Source organism: Pollicipes pollicipes, unplaced genomic scaffold, assembly GCF_011947565.3.
Source record: "Pollicipes pollicipes isolate AB1234 unplaced genomic scaffold, Ppol_2.1 Scaffold_3447;HRSCAF=4054_pilon_pilon_pilon, whole genome shotgun sequence".
Lineage (NCBI taxonomy): Eukaryota > Metazoa > Arthropoda > Thecostraca > Pollicipedomorpha > Pollicipedidae > Pollicipes > Pollicipes pollicipes.
Genome location: NW_023596297.1, coordinates 32384792 through 32408853, shown reverse-complemented (window position 1 = coordinate 32408853; position 24062 = coordinate 32384792). Strand labels below are relative to the sequence as shown.

Here is a 24062-nt window from a genome sequence, read left to right as displayed (position 1 = left end):
CAGAAGGAAATGATGCCGACCGTAAGACCAACCCAGCGCAGCATGATCCAGTTCGGCCACGGATAGCAGCGTGACGTCACCAGTCGCAACAGAATGTATTCACTTCGCTCCCTCTGTGCTCACCCTGACCTCCGTCTCACCGGCCGTCCTGCGGCCTCTAACAGGGCCGCCCACAGCGTACAGCACCAAACAGGCACGACGCTAGGAAGGACAGACACGTCGCGCCCCAGGCGGCGCCTCGGTAGCGCGCGCAAGAAAGCCCGCCACTGATACGAACGCATCTGATTTCAGATAATGGGCCACTCATATACAACTGGTTCATGTTCAGCGACTTAAAAAGTGCACGCTCCTTTTGACGCGCAAAACAGTTCACTGCATTGCGTTGCACTGCATTGGACCTACCGTGTTCACACCAAGCCAGCCATACAAGCGCACGCTCGCGGATCACACCCGTACTTACCGTGCATCACAAACGAGCGCAGGACAAAAATGCGACGTAAGGGTCATATACTTCGAATTTTCTATGTCAATCCCCAACCAATCATGCTATCAGTGTTGTCCGTATGGCCCATTTCTATTACTTCCACTGGACACAACTCATGGTTTCACATTGATTTTCAAATCATCTTTCGATGTTCGCCAGATTTGTCCAGCCCATAAATTCACATTAACTCTGCTCTGTCTGGTTGGGTGTGTATGTATACTAGTCCCCTGCTTCTCGCCGAGTGGATAAGGGGACTGGGCGGATAGTCATTGATGATCAAATTATTCATGAGAACCATTTGGAATCAATGATGAAGCATAATATTTCAATATTTCACCGGTCTATGGTTCTCAGTTCCCAGCCATGTAAGAATTAGCCCCCGAAACGTGCTTGACCACGACGTTTAGGTACTTGCTTTGAAAATATCCTCTTGCAATGCCAGCTGTGTGAAATAACTGGCCTGACCGGAAAGCTTGGTCCTCACCCCGCGCCATGGTCCTCGAACTTTCATTCTCACTTCTCAACGCAACCCTCCAAGACTTCACACCACGCCACCCTCTTGTCCTACCGCCGCGCCGCTCCAAAGCCAGGCGCGGAAGCACCTCGCGCTCCCCTCGACACGAGCAGCAGCAATCACCAGCAATGTCCACACGAGCGCCTGTCGTCCGTCACCCCGCTCGGCAGACTAGCAGCAGCCAGTCCTGCCAGCGGCGGCCGGCAGATGTGGTCATCCCAGCTGCAGCCCCCGGCAGACGGTTGGCGGCCCGCCCGGCAGACCAGCAGCAGCCAGCCCTGCCAGCGGCGGCCGGCAGATGTGGTCATCCCAGCTGCAGCCCCCGACAGACGGCTGCGGCCCGCTCGGCAGAAGCCATGTGTCTTGCTGGCTCCGGCGCGGCGCGAGTGGGCCAGCCGCTCCCCGCCGCCGGCATGCATGCACCGATAACCCGGCCAGCACGTGCAGCGCTCTGACATGACGGGCCGGCGGCCTCGCCTCAGCGCGACCACACACCGCTCAGTTTCCGAGGAGCGACCGCTCGGCGCCGCTGACCGCGGCCGGGACGGCCCGCCAAACACACGAGATCCCGCCTGGTCGCCGCGCTGCCACTGTGGACCGATCGCGCCGCGCCGCACAGCTCGCAACCCGGTCCTGGCGCCGGTACGTCGGCGGCGTGGGTGTCTCCAGCGCGCGCCCAACGGCAACGACCGCTGCCGCAGGTGACGCGCTCGGGCCGATTCTGCGCCGGTCGGACGACGATCGATCACACCCGTCTAATTCAGCCGGTTGACCTGGTCTGATCTCTGTTCAACCTGACGAGGGGCTGAAATGAGACCACTTAATCTAATCTTGATTCTGATCGGAGACTTACGCTGATCTCAGAACGGAAATGCATATGGAAATTACTTCATGAACATGGCGCATTCAATCAGAATGCACTTGACTGGGTTGTTTCCAGGGTGGTGAAACGCCATACGTCTGAACCGACAAACGCGGACCTCAGAGAAAATATGACGCAATGCGCGCCACATTGTTCGACGCAGGCCAAAATAAGATCATTCGACCGCCCAGGCAATGAGGGCGGCCGTAATGACGCCCGGCGCCGGCCGCAACAGTCAATGGGAACCAGGCGGGGCCGGCGATCGGCCGGGCGCGGGGTCCCCGACACCATCGGCACCCAGCGCGGCTCGTGGCCCGGGGCCGGCCGGTCGCGCCGCGCCGGCGGGCCGCGCGATCTTCGGAACCAGACGTGTGCAGGCAGCCGGCCACGGCCACGCGCCGACTGCCGTGCATGTCGCCGGTGCCCGGGACACGGAACCAGTTCACTACATAATGAAACTCGCAGGGGGTTGGCTTGCCCTACAGGTATCGAGCTTCGCCAATAATTCCGAGCGTATTGATTCAGGAACTTTGAAGGGCGTACTAAAAAGCAAAGGATGACTTGGACAGATGTGACTGAACTACGTCATTTGATTAGAAGAAGCGGTACAAAGACCGAAAGAACCCAGACACCTTAATTAAAGCACGGGAGTAAAACAGCGTGTAAACATGTATCGACAGATTCGAAAGAACAGACGAACGAGTGTGTAAGAGCACTTGCAAAAAGGGTAGATATATGAGAAGACCATAACCAGTGGAAGGCATAGTAGGGACGTCGAGATGGAAAGGGAGAGATAAATGGGGGGGGGGGGGGGAAGGGAGAGGGAATAGAGACAGTTTCCCAAGACACCCGGAGCAGCAATTCGGCCAGGCGTTTGTGCTTGACGACGCGCGGCCAGCGTGGACAAACGGCCAGAGCCGACGGAGACGGCCAGCCACCGCTGTAGCTGCCCGTCTCCAACAGTCTCCGAGTGAACGTGTCAGTGGTGCCGGGGCCTGGTCCGACAGGGCACGCGTCTGCCCCGGAGCGGCGCTGGCATCATGGTACCGGAGCGCGTGCCCGCTCACGGTATGTCTGGCGACGCCGCGGGCGGCCGGGGGGACGTGGAGGAGTGAGTCACCGTCAGGATCAAGCGGGACGGAGCGGCGGCGACAACGCCCGCCGCTCCGCCGTGTCTCGTCTCCCCCGCCCACCATCCGCCGCCGGCAAGTTAATCAGGACAGGGGGGTGAAAAAGCCGGCGCCGCCTTCTGCTCGTATCCCAGAGCGGCGGTTCCTGGAAGGGGGGGGGGGAGCCCAGAATCCATACAGCTGGCCCACTCCGACAATTAGGTTGTCAGCGCACGGGATGACTAATTGTTCTGCGCTAATTAACGCAATGCAGGCCGCTAATACCGGACAGCATCGCTCGGGCAGTCACGGACGCGCATGCGCATCTCGACGTGAGCCGATAGCCAAAAGCCCCGAAACAAACTGCGCCAGGGGTGGGGAGCGCCTACCAGAGAACGTTGCACGGCGAGCGAGGACTGCATGCCGTCCACACCGCGGCGCAGCCGGAACGCGCCTCCATGCAGCGCCTTGGCCGTAAGGCTCAGACCCGCGCCTCGTCATCACCGGGCCGCCGTCCCGTGTCCCAGTGGCACCGGCCAGGCGGAAGCGGTGGACGGCACGTTCCGACCCCGGGCGCCAGGCAGGTGGAGCGGTGGACGGCACGTCCCGCCCCCGGGCGCCAGGCCGGTGGAGCGGTGGACGGCACGTCCCACCCCCAGGCGCCAGGCAGGCGGGCGAGGCTGCCGTCCCGCCGTCCATGCGGGCAGGCACCGCCCATCGGCGGTGGTCGCGCGGTCTGTTACGGCTCACCGGACGCGGCCGCCGGTTGTTGGTTGTCACTGCAGTTGGCCGTGTGTCGGTCCCCCCCCCCCTTCCTCTTCCTCCTCCTCTCCCTCTTTCGAGTCGGGAAGGCATGGATGCTGGACGGGGTCCATGCTGGCACCGAGAACTGGTGACGTCAGGCACGATGACGTCCGAAATGCTTACAAAACAGAGACCAATCTGCACCATGACCGAAGTCAGACCAATTGGGCTTCGAGTAAAACAAAATAAACCGGTCTCTAAGACTACTCAATTGCGCATGGCCGTAACATGCCGTCATTCCCCGGCGCAAACCAACAGACCACCACACAACAGCACTGCTTAGTGGTGGACCGTAATCCCAGCGATCAATCTAATGAAAGGATTGCGGGCAAAATCTTTAAAAGAACCTAGCAATAATAACCTATCTAAGTGTAGACAGTGACTTGGAGCAAGAGCACGCAGTGGCTTTGAACAAGAGCAAGATAGAACACAAGTTATTTGATGGGCTCTAGATTTGCTACGCACGACCTCGCTACTTCTTCACGCTTATGGATAACGGCGTGGGGGGAGGGGGGGGGGGGGGGCGTTTATATGGCATTGGACGTTTGGACCAGACAGTTCATGTGGGAGAAGTCGACAAAATCACCTTCCAGTGCCTTTAATATTCTCAACACTAGGTTTACATGGCTTCATTGGCAGTTGTTTCGCTGCTGTATCCAGCTATCTACAACCTATCATCTATATCAAACTTATTTATTCATCATCCAGCTACCCATCTGCCTGTCTTGACATGTGGCGTAATTGAAATCTTATTTATTTCAGGTTCCCATCTGGCTACGCATAATTAACAATGTTATAAAATGTCACATCGGTTCAGTATGACATGGGTACGTCATGCACTATGTACAGTTCAGTATACTGAACCATCATGACTATTGTCAGTTGCCTTTTAATAAGTGTACCTGTTAGTGAATGTATCAAAACACATTTGAACCAGGTGTTGGCAGCGCAGTCAGATCATAATTGCGCTAGAAATGCAAAGCCGTTCTCATTTAATCTATATGTTTGTATCTGGTTGAAGATGTATGTTTTGTCCATATCTGTCCGGCACCTAGTGTATGTTCCATCAATGACATAGCTTTCAATAAGTATCTTGCAATTTGTTTGGTCACAGGAAATATGCTGAGCTTTCACAGGAGTTCGCGGGAGTGTACCACACTTAACTACTCTATCTCCACATCAGACCGCAAATTGTAAAATGGGTTATTGGCAACACAACATGGATGTATGATCACTGATCTACCTCTCATTTTCAAAGATGCGTGAAATCACATCCACGGCAAATCTTAAACGGTTCCGTACAAACTACCCGAAAGGCTTCTCAGAGACCACCCACAATAACAGTTTTCGGCTGCCCAATTTTTGGTCCCCGACCGACATCATTACTGGGGAAAGACAGACACGAAGGGCGGCAGCGGAACAGCATCGTCGACCGACGCGCGCATGGTGCACCGCTGTCCGAGGACGCGACTGTTGGGAGACATGCGTTCTGAAGTTCGTTCCCCGGACAGGCGAGTCACGGCCTTGCAAGCGGCAGGCAATTCATTTCGACAACCGTCGCCACGTGCAATACCAAGCATGCTCTCACGCTTGGCAGGCGCTGGGGGACGACCTCTCGGGAGCATGGCGAACCCAGACCGCGCGTCTGGCGAATACGATTCGTCGCACACCGACATCGCGGTCCAAACGAGCCGCGATTACCATATCCCTCATGAATGGCCGCGGCACTGCTCCAGTGCCGCCCAAATTGCCTTGAATTTCCGCACAGTCAGACCCACCTGTGCCCAAAGCCGATGCATTAGCCCGAGCTTAACGGGACTTACAGTGGCCTACAACATTGATGAGGGATTTCGTTTTTCAGACGGAACACATGGCCAACCCTGAATAATCTAGCATGCAATTCGAAAATACAGCACAATAGCTATATTCAAGCACATGCCAAACACCGTGCTCTCAGCAAACAGCGCACGAGTCCGAGAAACCGTTATTGTATCACGGAAGTGCAAAGGCCTGGTTCGACACGAAATACGTAGAGCATCGAGCTCACGGCCCCCATACCGAAGCTTTTCCATTCCATCAGCGCTGAGCGACGAGCGGGCCTCACGGCGTTCAATACCAGCTACGGTGCGTCTTTACCAGCTTCAATTGCGTCATTACCAGCTCTAGTGCGTCTTGACCAGCTCCAATGTGTCTGAACCAGCTCCAATGCGTCTATACCAGCTCCAATGCGTTCTACACCAGCTCCAAAGCGTCTATACCAGCTCCAATGCGTCTATACCAGCTCCAATGTGTCTGAACCAGCTCCAATGCGTCTATACCAGCTCCAATGCGTCTACACCCATTGCTACGCTCCAAAGCGTCTATACCAGCTCCAATGCGTCTATCCAGCTCCAATGCGTCTACACCAGCACCAATGTGTCTATCCCAGCTCCAATGCGTCTACACCAGCACCAATGTGTCTATACCCAGCTCCAATGCGACTAACACCAGCTCCAATGTGTCTACACCAGCTCAATGTGTCTATACCAGCTCCAATGCGTCTATACCAGCTCCAATGTGTCCTACACCAGCTCCAATGTGTCTATACCAGCTCCAATGCGTCTATACCAGCTCCAATGTTCTATAACCAGCGTCCAAGTGTGTCTATACCAGCTCCAATGTGTCTACACCAGCTCCAATGTGTCTATAACCAGCTCCAATGTGTCTATACCAGCTCCAATGCGTCTACACCAGCTCCAATGTGTCTATACCAGCTCCAATGCGTCCCTCCGCTCGATCTGAAGGGGCGGCCATGCGGCTGCTGACGTCGGCGAGCGTGCCGGCACAGAGCCATGCCAATCGCCGCGACGCTAGCCGCGAGACAGACGCCCATATCGGGCGGCCCACGGGCTTTCGAGCGCAAGTTCCATCAAGATCTGATTGACGTCTTTCGGACCAGTCGGCTGTCTATGGAGAGGCACGGCTCAAGTCCAAATGGCCTGTCGCTTTCAATTGTCCTGTGCTTTCAACAGGCCCACCTGCGCAGTGGGCCTGTCGCTTTCAATTGTCCCGACAGTGACATCAATCGCAGGTCTAGACCCTTTCCTAGATTCATCCTGCCATAACTGAGTAAGCTGTCTGCGTTCATCCGAATGACCATGATCTGTGGCGCCAGTCATCCGAACTGACACTCTTCCAGCGCAGTGGTCACTGCAGACTGGTGTTCTCATCCAGATCCACACCAAATCAGCAGTGTTTATGTACATTTTCTGCTAAAGGCTGGAGCATGCCCACCAGGATTTCGACTGTGACTGTGGATGTCCGCGTCACACTAATCCCACCGGAACTCGAGTGGCCGCACTTAGCGCCGCGTAGCAGCAGACGTAGCTAAGGTCAGGCCAATGTCCACGAGACCGTGTCTCCGAAAAGTCAGGGTCGACGAGAGTAACCTGCGCGGAGGTCATCTTTGACGCAGCCCCGCCCGTACCCCGGAGATCGCCGGCACGGGCGGAGGCTACGCAACTATCCGGCACAACTCACTGCGAGCGAAGCATGGACAATGCGTGGAAATGGGAACGCGTGGCCACAACGCCCTGGCAGCCGGTCATCGACTACCGGCGCTGGTATTAATGGCAAAACGGTATTATTTCCTCGCGCGTTTCGCCTGCCCCGCATTGTCGTCACTGCTGTAGCAACACCAATAAAGGCAATCAAGGCCACAATAATGGTCCCCAGAGTCGTCCCGGTCTCATGCGACTGCCATTAGAATAATGCGAGAGCGCGTGGGTCCGTAATCACAGCGGGTCCCAGTGATGTGCGCTCCATTTCCGGCCAAACATGCTGTCTTTACATAACATGCACCATCCATAAGCCATCGTTGCTGCCACCACGCAGAGAAAAGTCGCATCGCCTGTTTGCATGGAAGAAAAGCGCTACGTGCCTCCACTCAGGGTCAGGCTCCGGAGGAGGCATGAATGGTTCTGTGATACCACATGCCTCGATGCCGCACAAAATCCCCTGACGCCTGCTGCAGAGCTGCATCCGCTCTCAAGACACAGCAGCACCCCCAGCCGACCCGCTCCGGGGCAGCCGACGTCAGCAGCCGACGTCAGCAGCTGAACCCCCGCCGGGGTTCAGCCCGGAGCCAGCTCCTCGGCCGAGACAGCGGAGCCCGGCCGAGGCCGCGGCACAACACTGGAGGCCCCGACTCCTCGGCCGAGACGGCGGAGCCCGGCCGAGGCCGCGGCACGACACTGGAGGCCGCCGACTCCTCGGCCGAGACGGCGGAGCCCGGCCGACGCCGCGGCACAACACTGGAGGTAGCCGACTCCTCGGCCGAGACGGCCGACGCCGCGGATGCAGCCGGCTCCTTGACTGCGCGGCCGCTTGTTTACCGTCCACAACCGGCGGCGCTGTAGAGCGCGACAAACAGCCAGCGCCAGCGCCAGTTCCAACAACTCATCCCATCAGGGGCTCGACTAGATAAAGATAAAGCAGCCAAACGGGTCTCACAAACAGCGACAGAGCGTGCCCATCTCACAAGAGTCCGCGACGCTCGTCTCTGTTTCCTCTCCGGCCTCTGCGCCACTCATTGTCGGAGCCAGGCCGGCGGCAGCGGCGACAGCGGCGGCGGCGCCTTGCGTCCCTCAGCGCCGGTGCGGTGCGGGTCACGGTCTCCGCGCACTGTGCTGCGGCTCGGCGGCCGGTCAGACTGCCTGGCACCCGGACCAGGAGGCGGCTCACGGCGCGGCGCGGGGTCACGGCCGCCGCGCACTGTGCCGCAGCCCGGCGGCCGGTCAGACTGCCTGGCACCCGGACCAGGAGGCGGCTCACGGCGCGGCGCGGGTCACGGCCGCCGCGCACTGTGCCGCAGCCCGGCGGCCGGTCAGACTGCCTGGCGCCCGGACCAGGAGGCGGCTCACGGCGCCGGGCACCGCGCGCCACCGGGCGCCGGCCGACCCCACGACGTCCGTGTGGTGTGAGGGGCACAAGTGACGCTGTGGGTGATAGAGAATCCGTAACAGGTCCCGTCATTGTCAGAGAGCATTGTCAGAAGTTTTCCTCCGCATGCAGCTGATCGCCTCGCGTTGTAAGACGCTGCTGACCAGATCAGAATAGCTCCCAGGCAGAAGAACGCGTTCATAGCAACTTGTACCATGGTAACGCACCACACACGGTGCTAATGCTTGATCGATTTAATGCTCAAAGGTTGTGTTTTGCAGTTTGCAGCAATGCAGCAACAACGGTCGTCCATGGTCCCAAACCGTGTGAGGATGCGCATATGTCGTACGACGCACGCCGTATCACCCCCCCCCCCCCCCCCCCCCCCTGTTTGAGAGTTCTTCAATTGCGCACGACGACGAAACTTTTGTAACAGACGGCTTTTGCTCTCTTAAATCCCTTCGGCTTACATGGTTTGAATTTGGGTAAACTGAGCAAAACCGGCGCACATCCGCCTTGTTTGCTTGTCTGTGAGCTGTTATTACATAAAATTATGTTTTCGGCTGTACCTAATCCAAAGGAAACGTAAGGCACGTAAAAACTCAAACTTGTGAGGATTTTTCAACAGCTGTTACTGAAAGCACCTTCGCTGTTGGATAGAGCTGCGCTTGGTTGCCTCCGTATGAAGCCGGAGCCGTCTCCAGAATCAGGCGGATCTTTGTCAAGTTCAGGTGGACTCCTTTGAAAATAAGTGGGTGAGAGCTGGAGCTAGGCCAAACGTTCTGATTAATCAATAAATAATGATAAATAGATGCATAATTAATGACCCAACTCGACTATAAATGTCAATAGTAGCGAATGACACTACCCTGATAACTGTTACCCATGCAATACATGAAACCCTGAACGCTTTTCCTGTCCTATAAAATCGGACTACCGAGCACATTTACGGTCTCCAGGGAACGGTACGTGGCCTAAAATGCTGACTACTGAATCGACTGAATCCGATCAACGCCAAAATTAAGCCATATCTGCCTGAACTCTTAAGATAAGGCCGTGCTGCTCAGAGTCCAAGGCGAAAGCAGTTCAATGCGTCATGAGCCGACACACGGCGCCTGTGTCGGCTCCCACACAGCCTGTGTGAAAAAACGCCCGCGGTCCTCATACCGTAAAGAGCTTCCTGAAGTGGGCCGTTTATCACGTCGTTCGTATGTTGAATGGGGGCTTGCATACGGGTTGAGCATTGAGGCACAAGTACGGCATTGGATGGATTGCTTCATTGATCGCGTCGGCACCTGGGTTCAGACGTGGCGGTGAGGGTACCAGTTCCTGCCACTGGTGTCGATACATCGACTCGGCCCCGCACGACGACGGTCGGCCGGGCCGACAGACCGCAACGGCCCGCTCGCGACCGGCACTCACGCGTCAAGCTCAGCGCGGCCTGTCGGCGGACCCCGCACCGACACCACCGCCAGCCAGCGCGGCCTGCCGGTGGACCCCGCACCGACACCACCGCCAGCCAGCGCGGCCTGTCGGCGGACCACGCACCGACACCACCGTCAGCCAGCGCGGTCTGTCGGCGGACCACGCACCGACACCACCGCCAGCCAGCGCGGGTCTGTCGGCGGACTCCGCACCGATACCACCACCAGCCAGCGCGGCCTGTCGGCGGACCCCGCACCGACACCACCGCCAGCCAGCGCGGCCGGCCGGCGGACCATGCACCGACACCGCCAGCCAGGCCGCAATAGTCCATACATCGCCTCCGCCCGGCGCCATCAGCGCCGGCCCCGGGACGGCCGGACGCGTGCAGCTGCCGCGGCGGCCGAGCGCGGCCGGCCGGCGGCGGCAGGCTCCATCGGTCAGGCGGCGGACCGATCGGGCGGGCAACGGCCGTGATTACAGGGGCGGGCCGGGACGGCGCCGGCCGGCACTGACCACCTCGCCCGACGCCGGCGCACGGGAGCGACGCAGCCGCGACACACCACCGACCGGAGCCGGCGCGCTGCGAACGGCGCACCCTACGCCACCGAGCCGCGCGCCCGCTAGGCCGTCCCGCCGGCCCGTGCGGCGGGCGCGGCCCCGCTCCGCCCGGCGCCTGCCCAACCGGGTCGGAGCCCACTCGCTGGGCGAGCGACGGCCGGCACGGGCGGCCTTGGCGGCTTTGTCGCCGGCCGCGCGGCCACCGATCGACGCCATAATGTCGCCGCTCGCCGCGTCAGCCGCCAGGAAAGCGCCCTCGCATTGTGAGCGTCGGCCCGGCAACAGCGACACGAACAGGGCAGCGCCGCACGCCGCGCCGGCCGCTCTCGGCACCGGGGTCGGTCGACCGGTGCCGGCGAGCGCGGCGCGGCGCCGGCGGACGGCACGGCGCGGCGCGGGCAGCGCGGTCGGCTCTGGCGGCCGATCCGGCACCACGATGCCGGTCGGAATGAGACGGCGTGTTTGGGCTTGCCGCACGCGCCGTCCGACCGGCCAGCCGGCCTGCTCGGACGTCCCGCGACGACCGGTTGCGAGAAGGCAACACCACAGGTCATGACATGGAGCCGAAGGCAACACCACAGGCCGTTGATGGGTGCGGGTGGTGGTGTGATCGGGGAGGGGGCCGGGCCACAGCGCTGACAGTGGTTATGACGTGTGTGCCTTTGTTCCGTAGTCGGCCGTGTTCCCGCCCCCTCGCATCGGCGCTTGCACGGAAACTGTAACGGAGCCGCTGTGGATCACCTGCATCGGCAGGACCTGCACCTTATATTATAGATGGGGGCGTGCGGTCGAACCAGCCAGCGATTCCGCCCCGCGTGGGAAATTAGGAGCAATCCGATAAGCTGCCACGCAGATAAATGAAAATCGTGATCGAACTGTATTACTTCCGGAAGATTTGTGCAGGAGAACGAGTTAAGCGCTGTTAAACCAAGACGTTTAAGCACCGTTTCACGTGATGGCATGTTCCACAGCTATTGCTTTACCGTACAACACTGATTGACGCGACCTTTGTCCAAAGCTGCGCACTATGTCCTTGGGTCTTCATCAGACTACTATCGAAGAAACTATCAGCGAAATGTCTGCCCAGCAACAGGCATCCGTACCGTACACCTGAGGAGCCGACCAGGCCCCGACACGCCGCCACCGAGCAGACGCATCTACCGTACACCTGGGGAGCCGACCATCCCCGACACGCCGCCACCGAGGAGACGCATCTACCGTACACCTGGGGAGTCGACCATCCCCCGACACGCCGCCACCGAGCCGGTGGCCGGCTTCAGTACCCTCAGACGCCTCCCACCCAAGCACAGATCTACCAACAAACGACGGGACCCCACCGGAGACGCCGCCGCACGATCGCACCTCCGGCGGTCGGTGCGGGCGGTCGGGTGCGGCGCCGGCGCGGCGACCTCAGGCGGCGACCAATCAATGGGGGCCGGGCCGGGTCAGCAGCGGGTCAGGCCGGCGCGATGGTCGCCTCGCGTCACCCACAGGCGACACCAACCCGGCCGACACAACAGAGGCATCGATTGCGGACGGCGCCAGCCGCCGGCCCGAGAGTCAGCACCGCTGGGGCTGACGGCGGGACAAAGGGCGACAGGCTGCGGACAGCCGAGCCCGCCGAAAAAGACGGCCGGCGAGCTAAAGCTGGCGATGGAGGGGCGCCAATTAGGACGCAGGAGGGAAGAGGGCCGACCGTCACAGACGCAAATGAGACATCGACTACGCATCCAGCCGGCACGTCCTCTGCAGCAATGGCGTAACCAAGGAGGAGGGCCTTCGGGCCGCCCCCCCCCCCCCCCCTCCTTCTGGAGGTGGTGTGGGTGCCTGCGGTGCTTTTGGCAGTCCACGACGCTCGCAGGCCTCGAAACTTCAGGCACAGGCCCTCGCGGCATCAAGATGCGATCCCAAGGCTCAACAGAGCCCGGAATAAAAAAAGAGGTCCCCTAGGGCAACAAAAAAGGGACTATATGAACTGATTTGGTCCCTTCCTGGCCAAATTCCTGGCTGCAAGAATTGGGCGTTACAGACAGGCTTTCTTGGTTTACTTGACCAAGAACCAGCACAAATTCTGATCCCAAAAGTCAGCTTTTCAACTGTAATATCAGATTTTCAACTGGAACATGATCTGTAATATGATTCAGCTATCATTCCAAGCCAATTCGGTTCTGTCGCGCTTTGACTACGGCCCTGACGTTACGTACAAAAACACCAACAAGCCTGACGGTAATTCCACAGAGCTCCTGCTACGGTCCTGACTTTACGTACAAAAACACCAACAAGCCTGACGGTAATTCTACAGAGCTCCTGCTACGGCCTTGACGTTACGTACAAAAACATTAACAAACCTGACGGTAATTCCACAGAGCTCCTGCCACGGCCTTGACGTTACGTACAAAAACATTAACAAACCTGACGGTAATTCCATAGAGCTCCTGCTACGGCCAAAACTTTGCAGAGCAATTGCATCATAAAGAACAAACATATAAAAAGAACAAACTCATGACAAGCAGTATGAGGCCGATCTGCGGCGGGCCGTCTCCGCTCAGGTCTGCGGCAGGCCGCCGCCGCCGAGCGCGGGGGTGTCGCCGCCAGGCCCTCTCCGCCGGTCCCGGCGGGCCGTCTCCGCTGAGGTCTGCGGCAGGCCGCCGCCGCCGAGGGCGAGGGTGTCGCCGCCAGGCCCTCTCCGCCGGTCTCGGCGGGCTGACGCCGGCCCCGCTGAGGGCGAGGGTGTCGTCGCCGCCCGACGCTCTCCGCCGGTCTCGGCGGGCCGACGCCGGCCGGTCGGCGGGTGGGTGTCATACTCACTGCTTGACGGGGATCCGGCCGGTGCGGTCCACGTCCCTGCAAATGCGCGTGTGCGCCTTCTGCAGCAGCGTGGTGACGCTGGCGTGCAGCGCCAGCAGGTTGTACGCCATTTTCAGCAGCTCGTCCGTCCACAGCTGCGGCAGATGCGAGCAATGAGGCGACGGGCCGAAGTAGGGCTGAGACGTGCGGCGGCTAGGTGCCCGGTAGTGGTATGGGCGAGCGAAGAATCGCAGGAGAGGCAAGGCAACCGCATTAATCTACTGTACTGTTACCCGAATGAAGACGAAGCGGGCGATAGACGAGCAAAAAGCATTACACGCCCAGTGCTGGAATGGCCTTTCTGTCCTGCACGGGTCGCAGTGAGCGAGACTGCTGCGGCTGGACTGCTGACGTAAGAGTTCATTGACTCACGAAAGGCAATAAACCACGGCCATCCAAACATCATCCAAGCTCGACAATCCAGGCCACGTCATCTGCTCCAGCCCACGCCCATTCGGCCGCAGACAGCGCTGCTATCTTGATGCTACTGAAGGCAGCAAGAGCGCCGGCGCCCACAGCGCCGCGGGCACCCCGACGCTGCTCAGTCGCGTCACATCGCGGCAGTGTCCATAAACGTCACCGCCACCACCGTCTCTCGCAGCGGCCATGAGTTTCGTACCAGGCTGGAGGATTTAGCCGGTCCCGTTGGGTGACCATTGCTTGCTCGTCGGTGTGTAACACGTGTTGATAATTTATATTTTGATGAATGTACTTTGTTCTTGACAAAGTTGTGTCGGCGCCTGGACGGCTGATGTGCGAATATGGTCCGCATTGCTGCCGTGTTTTTTATATTGCAATCATGGTACTTTTGAAAATGTACCCAATCAAACAATAAGCCACCTGTCGGAACGATTCGTGAATACATCGAACATGAACCTGAACCACACCCGGCGGCATCCGAGATGCCGTCACCGCCCCTGCCCGCGTGTCTGCGTACCTTGGCCGTCTCCATCTTGTTACACGCAGAAGTTGACGAAGTTGACGTTGACGACGTCCGGCCCGTAGCAGACCGTCACCGTCTTCTCCTCCAGGGTGCCCGTGCTGCCCATGGTGACGATCTCGCGCACCCGCTGGTCCTGCGGCGCGGCGCCGGGGACGGGCGTCAGACAGCACGGCCACAGTGCAGTAAAGTACAGTGCAGCAAAGCACGGCACCGTAAGGCACAGTGCAGTGCAGTACAGTACAGCAGCACAGCTGTCCTCAGTACAGCACGGCACAGCACGGCACAGTGCAGTGCGGTACAGTATAGGAGCACAGCCATCCTCAGTACAGCACGGCACAGTACGGCACCATACCGCAGCACACCTGTCCTCAGTGCAGCACGGCACAGCAAGGCACAGCACAATACACAGCAGCAGAGTATGACGGTCGCTCTTGCTGGGACAGCGAGGGAGGTCAGAACGTGGTGCGTACGACCCGAACACTTCTATGCAGGCTTCAACAGAGCCAAGCAGGCTTGACACTAGGGCCCCACATTTAATCACCCTCATTCGCGCAGATTTATCCCATGCTTTGGACGCCATGGTAACAATACCCCTGACGACACGTTGGCACAAAGCGTCACATCTTCAGCCGGGAAACACGGTCGTAGTCTGTGCTGCTTCTGTGTGCCACGGCACGGCCGACGCTGATAACACCCTATCGCGACGCATCTGCTGTCTCGGGCCGCACCGCCAACCACTCAGCATCACTACTCCAGCGCCAACCGTCAAGCGGTCTAACGCCCGAGACGAGCCGATATCAAAGTCAACCCGACGGCGCGCTCCCAGAGGCAGCGGCGAGCATTAACCACCTGAGTGCCGCTCCGGCTGGGGATGGTTCTTATTGGCAATGAAGTGCCTCCTGCCCTCCCTCCCCTCCCCCCCCCTCCCTGTCGCCCCCCCCGCCAGCCACTGCCGGCAGCAACGCCCCCTCAGTACAACCCTTCGTCCGTACCTCCGATGATCGCCGTGGCGGTCGCCGGCCGTGACCAATCTGGAACGCGAGTTGAATGAGACGGGGCGCTGTCACGGGCCGGGACGCTCCGAAGCGGGCGCGTCGTCTATATGGAGATCGGCGGCCGACCGGGCCCGCGGCGGCGGCGGGCCAGGCCTGCGGCGGCGGCCGCTGACCGCGTCACGGCGGCCGCCCGCAGCGTCCGGCGGCCCGGGCGTGCGGCCCGCCCGTGGCAATCCGGTCGGTCCGCCGACGACGTCACAGGAACCGTGTGCAAGCCGAGTCAGGCGGGCGGCTGTCCGGAGACGGTCGCCGCCGCCGCCAGGGCCCGTCTGGACCCGCCGTCGGCCGATGAGCGGTCCCGCCGGGCGGCATCACGGCCGGGCCCGGCGGCGTCGTCGTCGGCGGCGGCGGCGCGATCGCAGCGGCCACCGATCGATCGGCACCGCCGCGTCGGGGGTCAATGTCGACCGACACAATGCCCGCCGGCGTCCGGTGTCGGCCGCCGCCGCGTCAAACGCCCCCAATGGTCGCGCTCCGAGCAATGACTGCCATCGCGCCCAAGCCGCCGCTTCACAATGGCGGCGCTGACCATCAGCTCGGCGCCGCCAGACCGCGCCGGTCCCGATCGGGCCCGGATCGCGGCGCGTGCGGTTCTCGTCTCGCGCTCTGCTCGGCCCCGCTGAGGCGGCTGGGTAATGGGACGCTGGTCCGCGCCACCGCCGCCAGCCGGCCACAACTCCCGCGACAACTCGGAATGTCGGACGTTCGCAGGCTGCCGTCACAAGCCGTCGCCGTCGACGAACCAATTAACTACTCCGGCCGGAGATGAGCCCAGTGACAAATCGCCACCGGCTTATCTCCGGCGCGGCAGCGGTGCCGCAGCGGTGCGGCAAATACGGCGCAAAAACCGGCCTACAACGCAACGGCCGCGGCAGGCCCCGAGAACACGTCCGGTAGATGGCGGGCCGTGACGCTTCTCGCCGTGACGTCACGGCGACCTACCCCACGCGGGTCGCCGTGGCTTCGGCGGCACGATGACCGGTCACAACCGGTCCCCCTCCCCTCCCGGTTGCTCGCAGCCAGCGCGGGCCGCCGCCGCGCCAGCCGCGCACCTGTGTCGGCGGCCGTGACCGGGTGGCGCCGCAGGTGCGAGGTCCGCGCCGCGCGCGCCGCGCGCCGCGCGCCCCGCCCCGCGCCGTCCCGCAGCGCCGAACATCTGGTCGGGCCGCCGCGATCCGACAGCCGGCAACGGCCACACGGCGACGAAGTGGCGGCGTTCTCCGAACGGCGCCGGCGGCGTCAGGCAGAGGCCGGCCGCTGTCGGCGGACGACGTCGGCCGAGCGAAGGCCGACGGCGCCGGATCAGCCGCTGCACGCCGGCGGCGTCCCACAGGCCCAACAGGCGGCCGTACGTCAGGCCGGCTCAAGCCCGGCCGAGCGTGCCGTAATACCCGCCGCCGCTGCCGCTGCAACTATCTAAGTCGCGGCGGACTTGCGCCGCCGTCACCGCAGATGAGATACGGCCGCCTCCCTCACGCGGCTGTCACTCGGCGGCGGTGAGATGGCTCTGGCAGCGTCACAGCTGTGCGACGTGCGGCGATCGGCAGACGAGGCTGCCGAGCCGCGCTCGCCGGCCACCGACGCCGGCCACGAGCGACGCTCGCCGACCGCTCACCTTCGGCGTTCTGGCGTAGCGACCCGTGCGGGTGTCGCGAATCGTCATGATGTCCAGCAGCTCCACCTCCTGTAGGCAGCAACATTCGGGTTGGTTACACCACTGACGCAGCAGCTAATCGTTTCGATCACCTAAAAGACGCCCCGTACATACGGCTCACACCGTACCCGTGACGGTACTGGTGATGTACAGCTGTAATGCCGCACGACACATCATCCGGTTGTCACGAGGTACGGGCGCTCGACAGTGAGCAGGCATAAATGAAGCCGTCACATCATGCGGGCGTGACACAAAAACGAAAGAAATGCTTGCAAAAAACCGGTTACACACGCACACTGCTGACTCCACAGGCACAAGCACTGATTGTCGGTACCTTCCCATCAGAATTCTTGTCCGGTTCTTAAGATTCGGAAAACCCGCGTCAAAAACACGCGCGACAGCCCGTCTGCCCGCAAATAAGCTGCCTTGAAAGTCCTTTAAATTATTGTGAAGGACCTGAATTCGCTACCAAAGACAAGACGCGGCGGTGCTGGAAGGCTGCCGAGCCCAAGGAAGGCGTTTGACCAAGGAAGGCGTTGAGCCCAACCTCGTATGTGCTCGTGGTTTGGCCCTTTCTGGTGATACTCCTGCAAATTTTTCCGGAAGTTTCAGAAGTTTAATTGCATTCATATTCTCGGTAATGGCGCTATTCGCTAAGTTATTCTACTACAAGTGTTATTTCCGTAATAACTGGCAATTGTGTCTAACTTCTTTAACATATATCACAAAACGGGATTCGTGACTGAAACTTGCACAGCTTGGTCAACAATGATTGAGAGCCAATTTACGTCCACTATACTTGGGCGTCGTGCTCACGGACGCCGGGTCTGAACGGCTGGACGCTAACATTCTTCCTGGCCTTGAACGCCGCATGGCCCGTGGGGTGGCAGGACCTGAATGGCGTTGCCATGGCGTCATGCACGCCTAAATGACCAAGAAATAGTCTGCGCATCTTCGCAGACATATAGCTCAGAAACTAGAGTATTAGGTCTCAAGTAGAGCAGGGCTGTGAACTGCACCGAATGATCTCCAAAATGACTGCTTCAAGTCAAAATATAATACAAATGTGGATACTCCCTTCAACGCAACGTTAACAGGGAAGAGGAGTTTTCACCCAGAACAACTAATGCATAACCAGGAGCAGGGGGATTGGCCAAAAATATGCAACCTCACTTGTGAACAGTCCCAGACTAATGCACAGTACTTATCAGAGTGGCTTCAACGATAATACAAAGTCTTACAACGGAAATACAGGGCATGAGGTATCCTGTGCAATTGTTCAGAAACGGGCTACATTTCAAGCTATGAACCTTACTTGTTTTCGCATATCACTATGTCACATCGACATGTGACGATGTGACATAGTGATGTGTCACACACTGTCGATGTCCATATGTCGACGTCAATATGGCGAAATACGGAATAACGGTATTGCTCACAGCTGTATGTCAGGGAGTAAAGAACCGAAATCCCGGCACCTTCCGTGATTTGCTCGTAAGCATGTATGAACTTTCCCGAGCAGACGATACATAATCCTGGCCGTTAAACCTGCACGAATACCCTTTTATCGGGGTTTGTTCCGGGAACCGGGAATCCCTGGTCTGCAGCGCGAGGGTTGGAGAAGATCGCTCCCGGCGGCGGGCAGCGTGGACCCCGGCGACCCCGCACAGGCCCAGCCGCCAGCCGCAACGCGAGCGTCAGCTCATCGACGAACAGCCGCGCCACTGATGACAGCGGCCAGGCGTCGGCCGTCTGGGAGCGGCTTAACTGTGGGCGGCGCCGGTGGCGACCACCGCCGCCATGAGCCTCCACGACACCCTCCAACATCCGGGCCCGACGGTCGCTTGTACGGGCGTCACGACAGCCTCCAACATTCGGGCCCGACGGTCGCTCGCACAGGCTCCACGACAGCCTCCAACATCCGGGCCCGACGGTCGCTCGTACAGCCTCCACGACGTCCTCCAACATTCGGGCCCGACGGTCGCTTATACGGGCGTCACGACAGCCTCCAACATCCGGGCCCGACGGTGGCTCGCACAGGCTCCACGACAGCCTCCAACATCCGGGCCCGACGGTCGCTCGTACGGGCGTCACGACAGCCTCCAACATCCGGGCCCGACGGTCGTTCGCCACAGGCTCCACGACAGCTCCCAACATTCGGGCCCGACGGTCGCTTGTCGGGCGTCACGACAGCCTCCAACATCCGGGCCCAACGGTCGCTCGTACAGCCTCCACGACAGCCTCCAACATCCGGGCCCGACGGTCGCTCGTACAGCCTCCACGACAGCCTCCAACATCCGGGCCCGACGGTCGCTCGTACAGCCTCCACGACAGCCTCCAACATCCGGGCCCGACGGGTCGCTTGTGCGGGTGTCACGACAGCCTCCAACATCCGGGCCCGACGGTCGCTCGTACAAGCCTCCACGACAGCCTCCAACATCCGGGCCCGACGGTTCGCTCGTACAGCCTCCACGACAGCCTCCAACATCCGGGCCCGACGGTCGCTCGTACAGCCTCCACGACAGCCTCCACATCCGGGCCCGACGGTCGCTTGTGCGGGGTGTCACGACAAGCCTCCAACATCCGGCCCGACGGTCGCCGTACAGCCCTCCACGACAGCCTCCAACATCCGGGCCCGGACGGTCGCTCGTACAGCCTCCACGACAGCCTCCAACATCCGGGCCCGACGGTCGCTCGTACAGCCTCCACGACAGCCTCCAACATCCGGGCCCGACGGTCGCTCGTACAGCCTCCACGACAGCCTCCAACATCCCGGGCCCGACGGTCGCTTGTGCGGGTGTCACGACAGCCTCCAACATCCGGGCCCGACGGTCGCTCGTACAGCCTCCACGACAGCCTCCAACATCCGGGCCCGACGGTCGCTCGTACAGCCTCCACGACAGCCTCCAACATCCGGGCCCCCGACGGTCGCTCGTACAGCCTCCACGACAGCCTCCGACATCCGGGCCCGACGGTCGCTCGTACAAGCCTCCACGACAGCCTCCAACTCCGGGCCCGACGGTCGCTTGTGCGGGGTCACGACAGCCTCCAACATCCAGGCCCGACGGTCGCTCGTACAGGCCCCCACGACAGGCTCCAACATTCGCGCCCGATGGTCGCTCGTACAGGCGTCACACCCCATCCCAACGCTTCAGAAGGCTCCTGAAAAGGCTCACATGCAACCTCCTGAAGAGCAAAGGACCTTTGCCAATCCAGTCTAGCAGATCCAAGGCAAGCCCGAGTGCTCTCTCCGCAACGCGAGCGTCAGCGAACGCATCAGGTAACCTCCACTAAACAAACGGGCGATCTTCTACAAACGCATAGCACCCTCCTCGAACTCACCACGTAATCTTCTTGGTACACGCCACGCAATCCCCTCTAAACACATCATTTCTCTTGCTCACAAACACAACGCAAGCGCCGGGGCCGTGACGAGCGCCGACCACAGGGCGCGCGCCGCGGGCCGGGCGCCTCACAGGCCGCCGGTCACGAGCCCGACGCGGCGTGACCTGACCCGACCGCGGCGGCTGGCCAGGTGTCGGGGTCACCCACGATCGGCAGCGGCCAGGCAGCCCCCCCCCCCCCCCCACATGGAGCGCCGTTTGCCGCTCGCAGAGTCGGCGCCCGTCGTCTGCCCGTCGCCCGCTGAGTTCGGGCGGGCGCGATAACCCACAGCGACCGCAGAACAAGGAGGCATTATGGCAACAATAACGGCGCGGCACCCATTAAACGGAGCGGTGGGAGTGAGCACAGAGGCACAGCAGCCACATCTCACGTCCTTGATTAGAGAGGAAAGCGACAGACGCGTCAAGTGGCAACCCATGGCAGCCAGCCAAGCGCGATGCTTTCAGCGATGTCTTCCCTGAGTGATGATTGGGGGGGGGGCCTCCGCCCCATTCATCACCCATGCGCCAACACGGCACGCATGCGTTGATATTGCTGTCGCCGGACGGGTTCACGGAAGCCCATCGGTAAGCGGCGCCGGCCGATGACTGAGAGTCGGGCGGCGCGCCGCGCGTGCCTGAGCGCCGCCGGCCCACCGGGCTGAATCAGGCCCTCCGCAGCGTGTGATTGGGTTTCAGGCGGCTCGCGAAGCCACGCATGCCGAAGCCGGCGCGGAGCCGCCAGCGGCGATCGCCCATCCAGCAGACGTCGGCCGTGACCGGAGCGGCGCCGCCATACCGGCCAGTGGTCGTCACGGCCGCGCGCGTCCGCGGACGGCATCTCCGGACCGGTGACGGACGCACGCCTCCCATCTCAGGGGAATCGGCACCCATCAGCGCCGCGCCGTCGAACGGGACGCCGCCACGATTGCGATGCCGAGCTCCAATCTGACACCGGTATTCTGGGCCCAGACGGAGCAGCGTTCCATAAAATTGCGTGTTGCAACATTTCCAATGTTTGTTGGAAACGTCGCAGCCCTGATATCTTCCTTCTTCGAAACCTCAAGGCGTGCCAGCAGCTCAGAAAATACACCAACGCTGCAGACGTTAAAGAAAAGGAAACGATTGGTATGCACGCCTCATAAAAGGAGACAAATGAAGCAAAAAGAAGGCGGACACTCCGAGCATCTTGAGTTGCAACGCACGGCGGGGGCGACAACTATTTGCCGTGTGATCGGCCGCACGCCAGCTCCAGATTGGCTCGCCCCAGCGCGGCCCGGCGGGACGCCGCGGCGCCGCCGGCGGGACACCTCGGGGAATCCCCGGGGGCGCCGGCCGCCGGCATTGTTGTCGTCCAATCAGGGCCACCGACGCGGCGGCAATACCGATGCGGCGGCGTCGCTGGGTCGCGCGCGGCCCGCCTTACAGCGAGCGCCGTAGTAGTGCTCGGCGGTCGAGCGCGGCGGGGGCCGGCGGCCCCTGACCGCCGCCTGCCACAGGCGGACACCCGGGGGGTGACATCGGACGCCGCGGCGGGACGGGCGTGGCGGTTGCCGTACGCTGACGCTCGCATCGCCGGCGCGGCCGCGTGCTGACGGCGGTTCCCGGGGTCACGGCGCCGGCAGCACGGCGGTCCGCAGCGCCGGTGGTCACGGAGTTCACGTGCTAATGGAGCTCAGGGCACAGGGTATTAATGGCGGTCACTGAGTCCGGAGACAGGTGGACGTCACGTAGCCTGGGCGTCCCTCCGTTCAAGGTGACAGTGTTGCCTGCTTGGATGGGTCTAAGAATGAGCCTAACTTGTACTCTCACTTGAATAGGTCTTCTGCTCAATACCGCCGCCGCAGCGGTAGCGGCCTGTGTTGAGCGTAACCTCTATACGCGGGCGGCGCGCACGTGCCACAAGGCGCGGCTGTATGGCTGCGGTCCCAGCTGGAGCACTCGGGCGCTGGGCACGGACGCCGCCCCCGAGAAACGGGCCGAACGGCCTGCGGGGTCGGAGCTGCGCCCGGTTGCGCAGCCCATGCCAAGTCGGCCGCGGCTGCCGGCCGGCTGTCGGGCGCTGGCCGACGGAGCGCGGCCGACTCCGACTGAGTAACGCGTCACCCTGAGGCGTCAGCGCGTCGGCGGCCGGCGCTGAATCAGCGGCCGGGCCGCGGCCAGCAGCGCGCCTGGCGAGAACACCAGGACTCGGCCAGCGCTGAATCAGCGGCCGGGCGGTGGCCAGCAAGGCGCCTAGCCCGAGAACACCAGGACTCGGCCAGCGCTGAATCAGCGGCCGGGCGGCGGTGGCCAGCGGGGCGCCCAGCCCGAGAACACCAGGACTCGGCCAGCGCTGAATCAGCGGCCGGGCCGCGGCCAGCAGCGCGCCTGGCGAGAACACCAGGACTCGGCTAGCGCTGAAACAGCGGCCGGGCCGCGGCCAGCAGGACGCCTGACGAGAACATCAGGACTCGGTCAGCGCTGAATCAGCGGCCGGGCGGGGCAGACAGGGCGCCTAGTCCGACAACACCAAGACTCGGCTAGCGCGGAGAATTTGGGGCGTACCATGAATACGTGGAATGTATCGGTGGCAGTGCATGCCCAGCCTCACCACTTCTCAGTTTGACCTCGTGCATCTCGGCAGATGCCGTTATGGTGCCCATACTATGCTTTGATACGAGTCCGCTGTTCTGATTTTGATCCGGTGCCTCATCGGCCGACAGCTGTGGGGGCACGGTTGGACCGTCAGCCCGCATACGTCCAGTGTCCTCACCAGCAGTATTTCACCACGTGTTGCCCGGCTCCAACGGCGCCACGACTATCCCCCCCCCCCCCCGCAGACGATCTCGGGTGCTGCGTCGATTAGCGTACGGCGTGTTACCGGAGTGCAGGTCCTGGTCTGGCAGGCTGCGGGCAAAAACCTGTGCGCGGGCTGTTCCCGTGATCTGCATATATCTGTCTTCAAGCCTATCTGCTTACCTGTCTATCTGCCTCAGGATTCATTCGGTCCCGCGAGGGTCTGGCCGTCCTCCACTGGCCTGCCTATGACCCCTCTCTCCAACCCGACAATGAGCCATGACCCGCCTCTGACCTCTGTCCCTTCCCCGTGACCTCCCCAGAGCCGGCAGCCGGCGCGGCATGGCTCTACGCCGTCAGGAGGCCTATTTTCCGTACCGGCGCCGGCGACGGGCGGTGCCAGGTCCACGTCGCCCTGCTGACCTGCGCTAAACATGGCCGGCGGTGGGGACACAGCGACGCGGCAGCCAGCCGTTGGCCAGCTGTGCTGTGAGAATCTGCCGCACCTGCGAGCTCAACTGGCTCACCAACACCTGTTGACACGTGGCAATGCACAAGCCGTCCACCACGAGTCCTCGGTGCTATCTCTTCTAACGCGTTTGAGTTTTTAACGTCGTTATTAATTATCAATATATATATATATATATATATATATATATATATATATATATATATATATATATATATATATATACATATATAATACATATGCATATTATATATCAT

General features: G+C 61.0%; 1 protein-coding gene across 1 annotated transcript in view; it reads right to left on the bottom strand.

Moving 5' to 3' along the window:
* Positions 1–24062, bottom strand: part of LOC119091733 (1-phosphatidylinositol 4,5-bisphosphate phosphodiesterase classes I and II-like) — an 82217-nt gene that overhangs the window by 32891 nt on the left and 25264 nt on the right. The window contains 4 exon segments of the mRNA XM_037214585.1: positions 13485–13618; positions 14461–14484; positions 14486–14599; positions 17137–17205. Coding sequence (XP_037070480.1) covers positions 13485–13618; positions 14461–14484; positions 14486–14599; positions 17137–17205 — 341 coding nt within the window.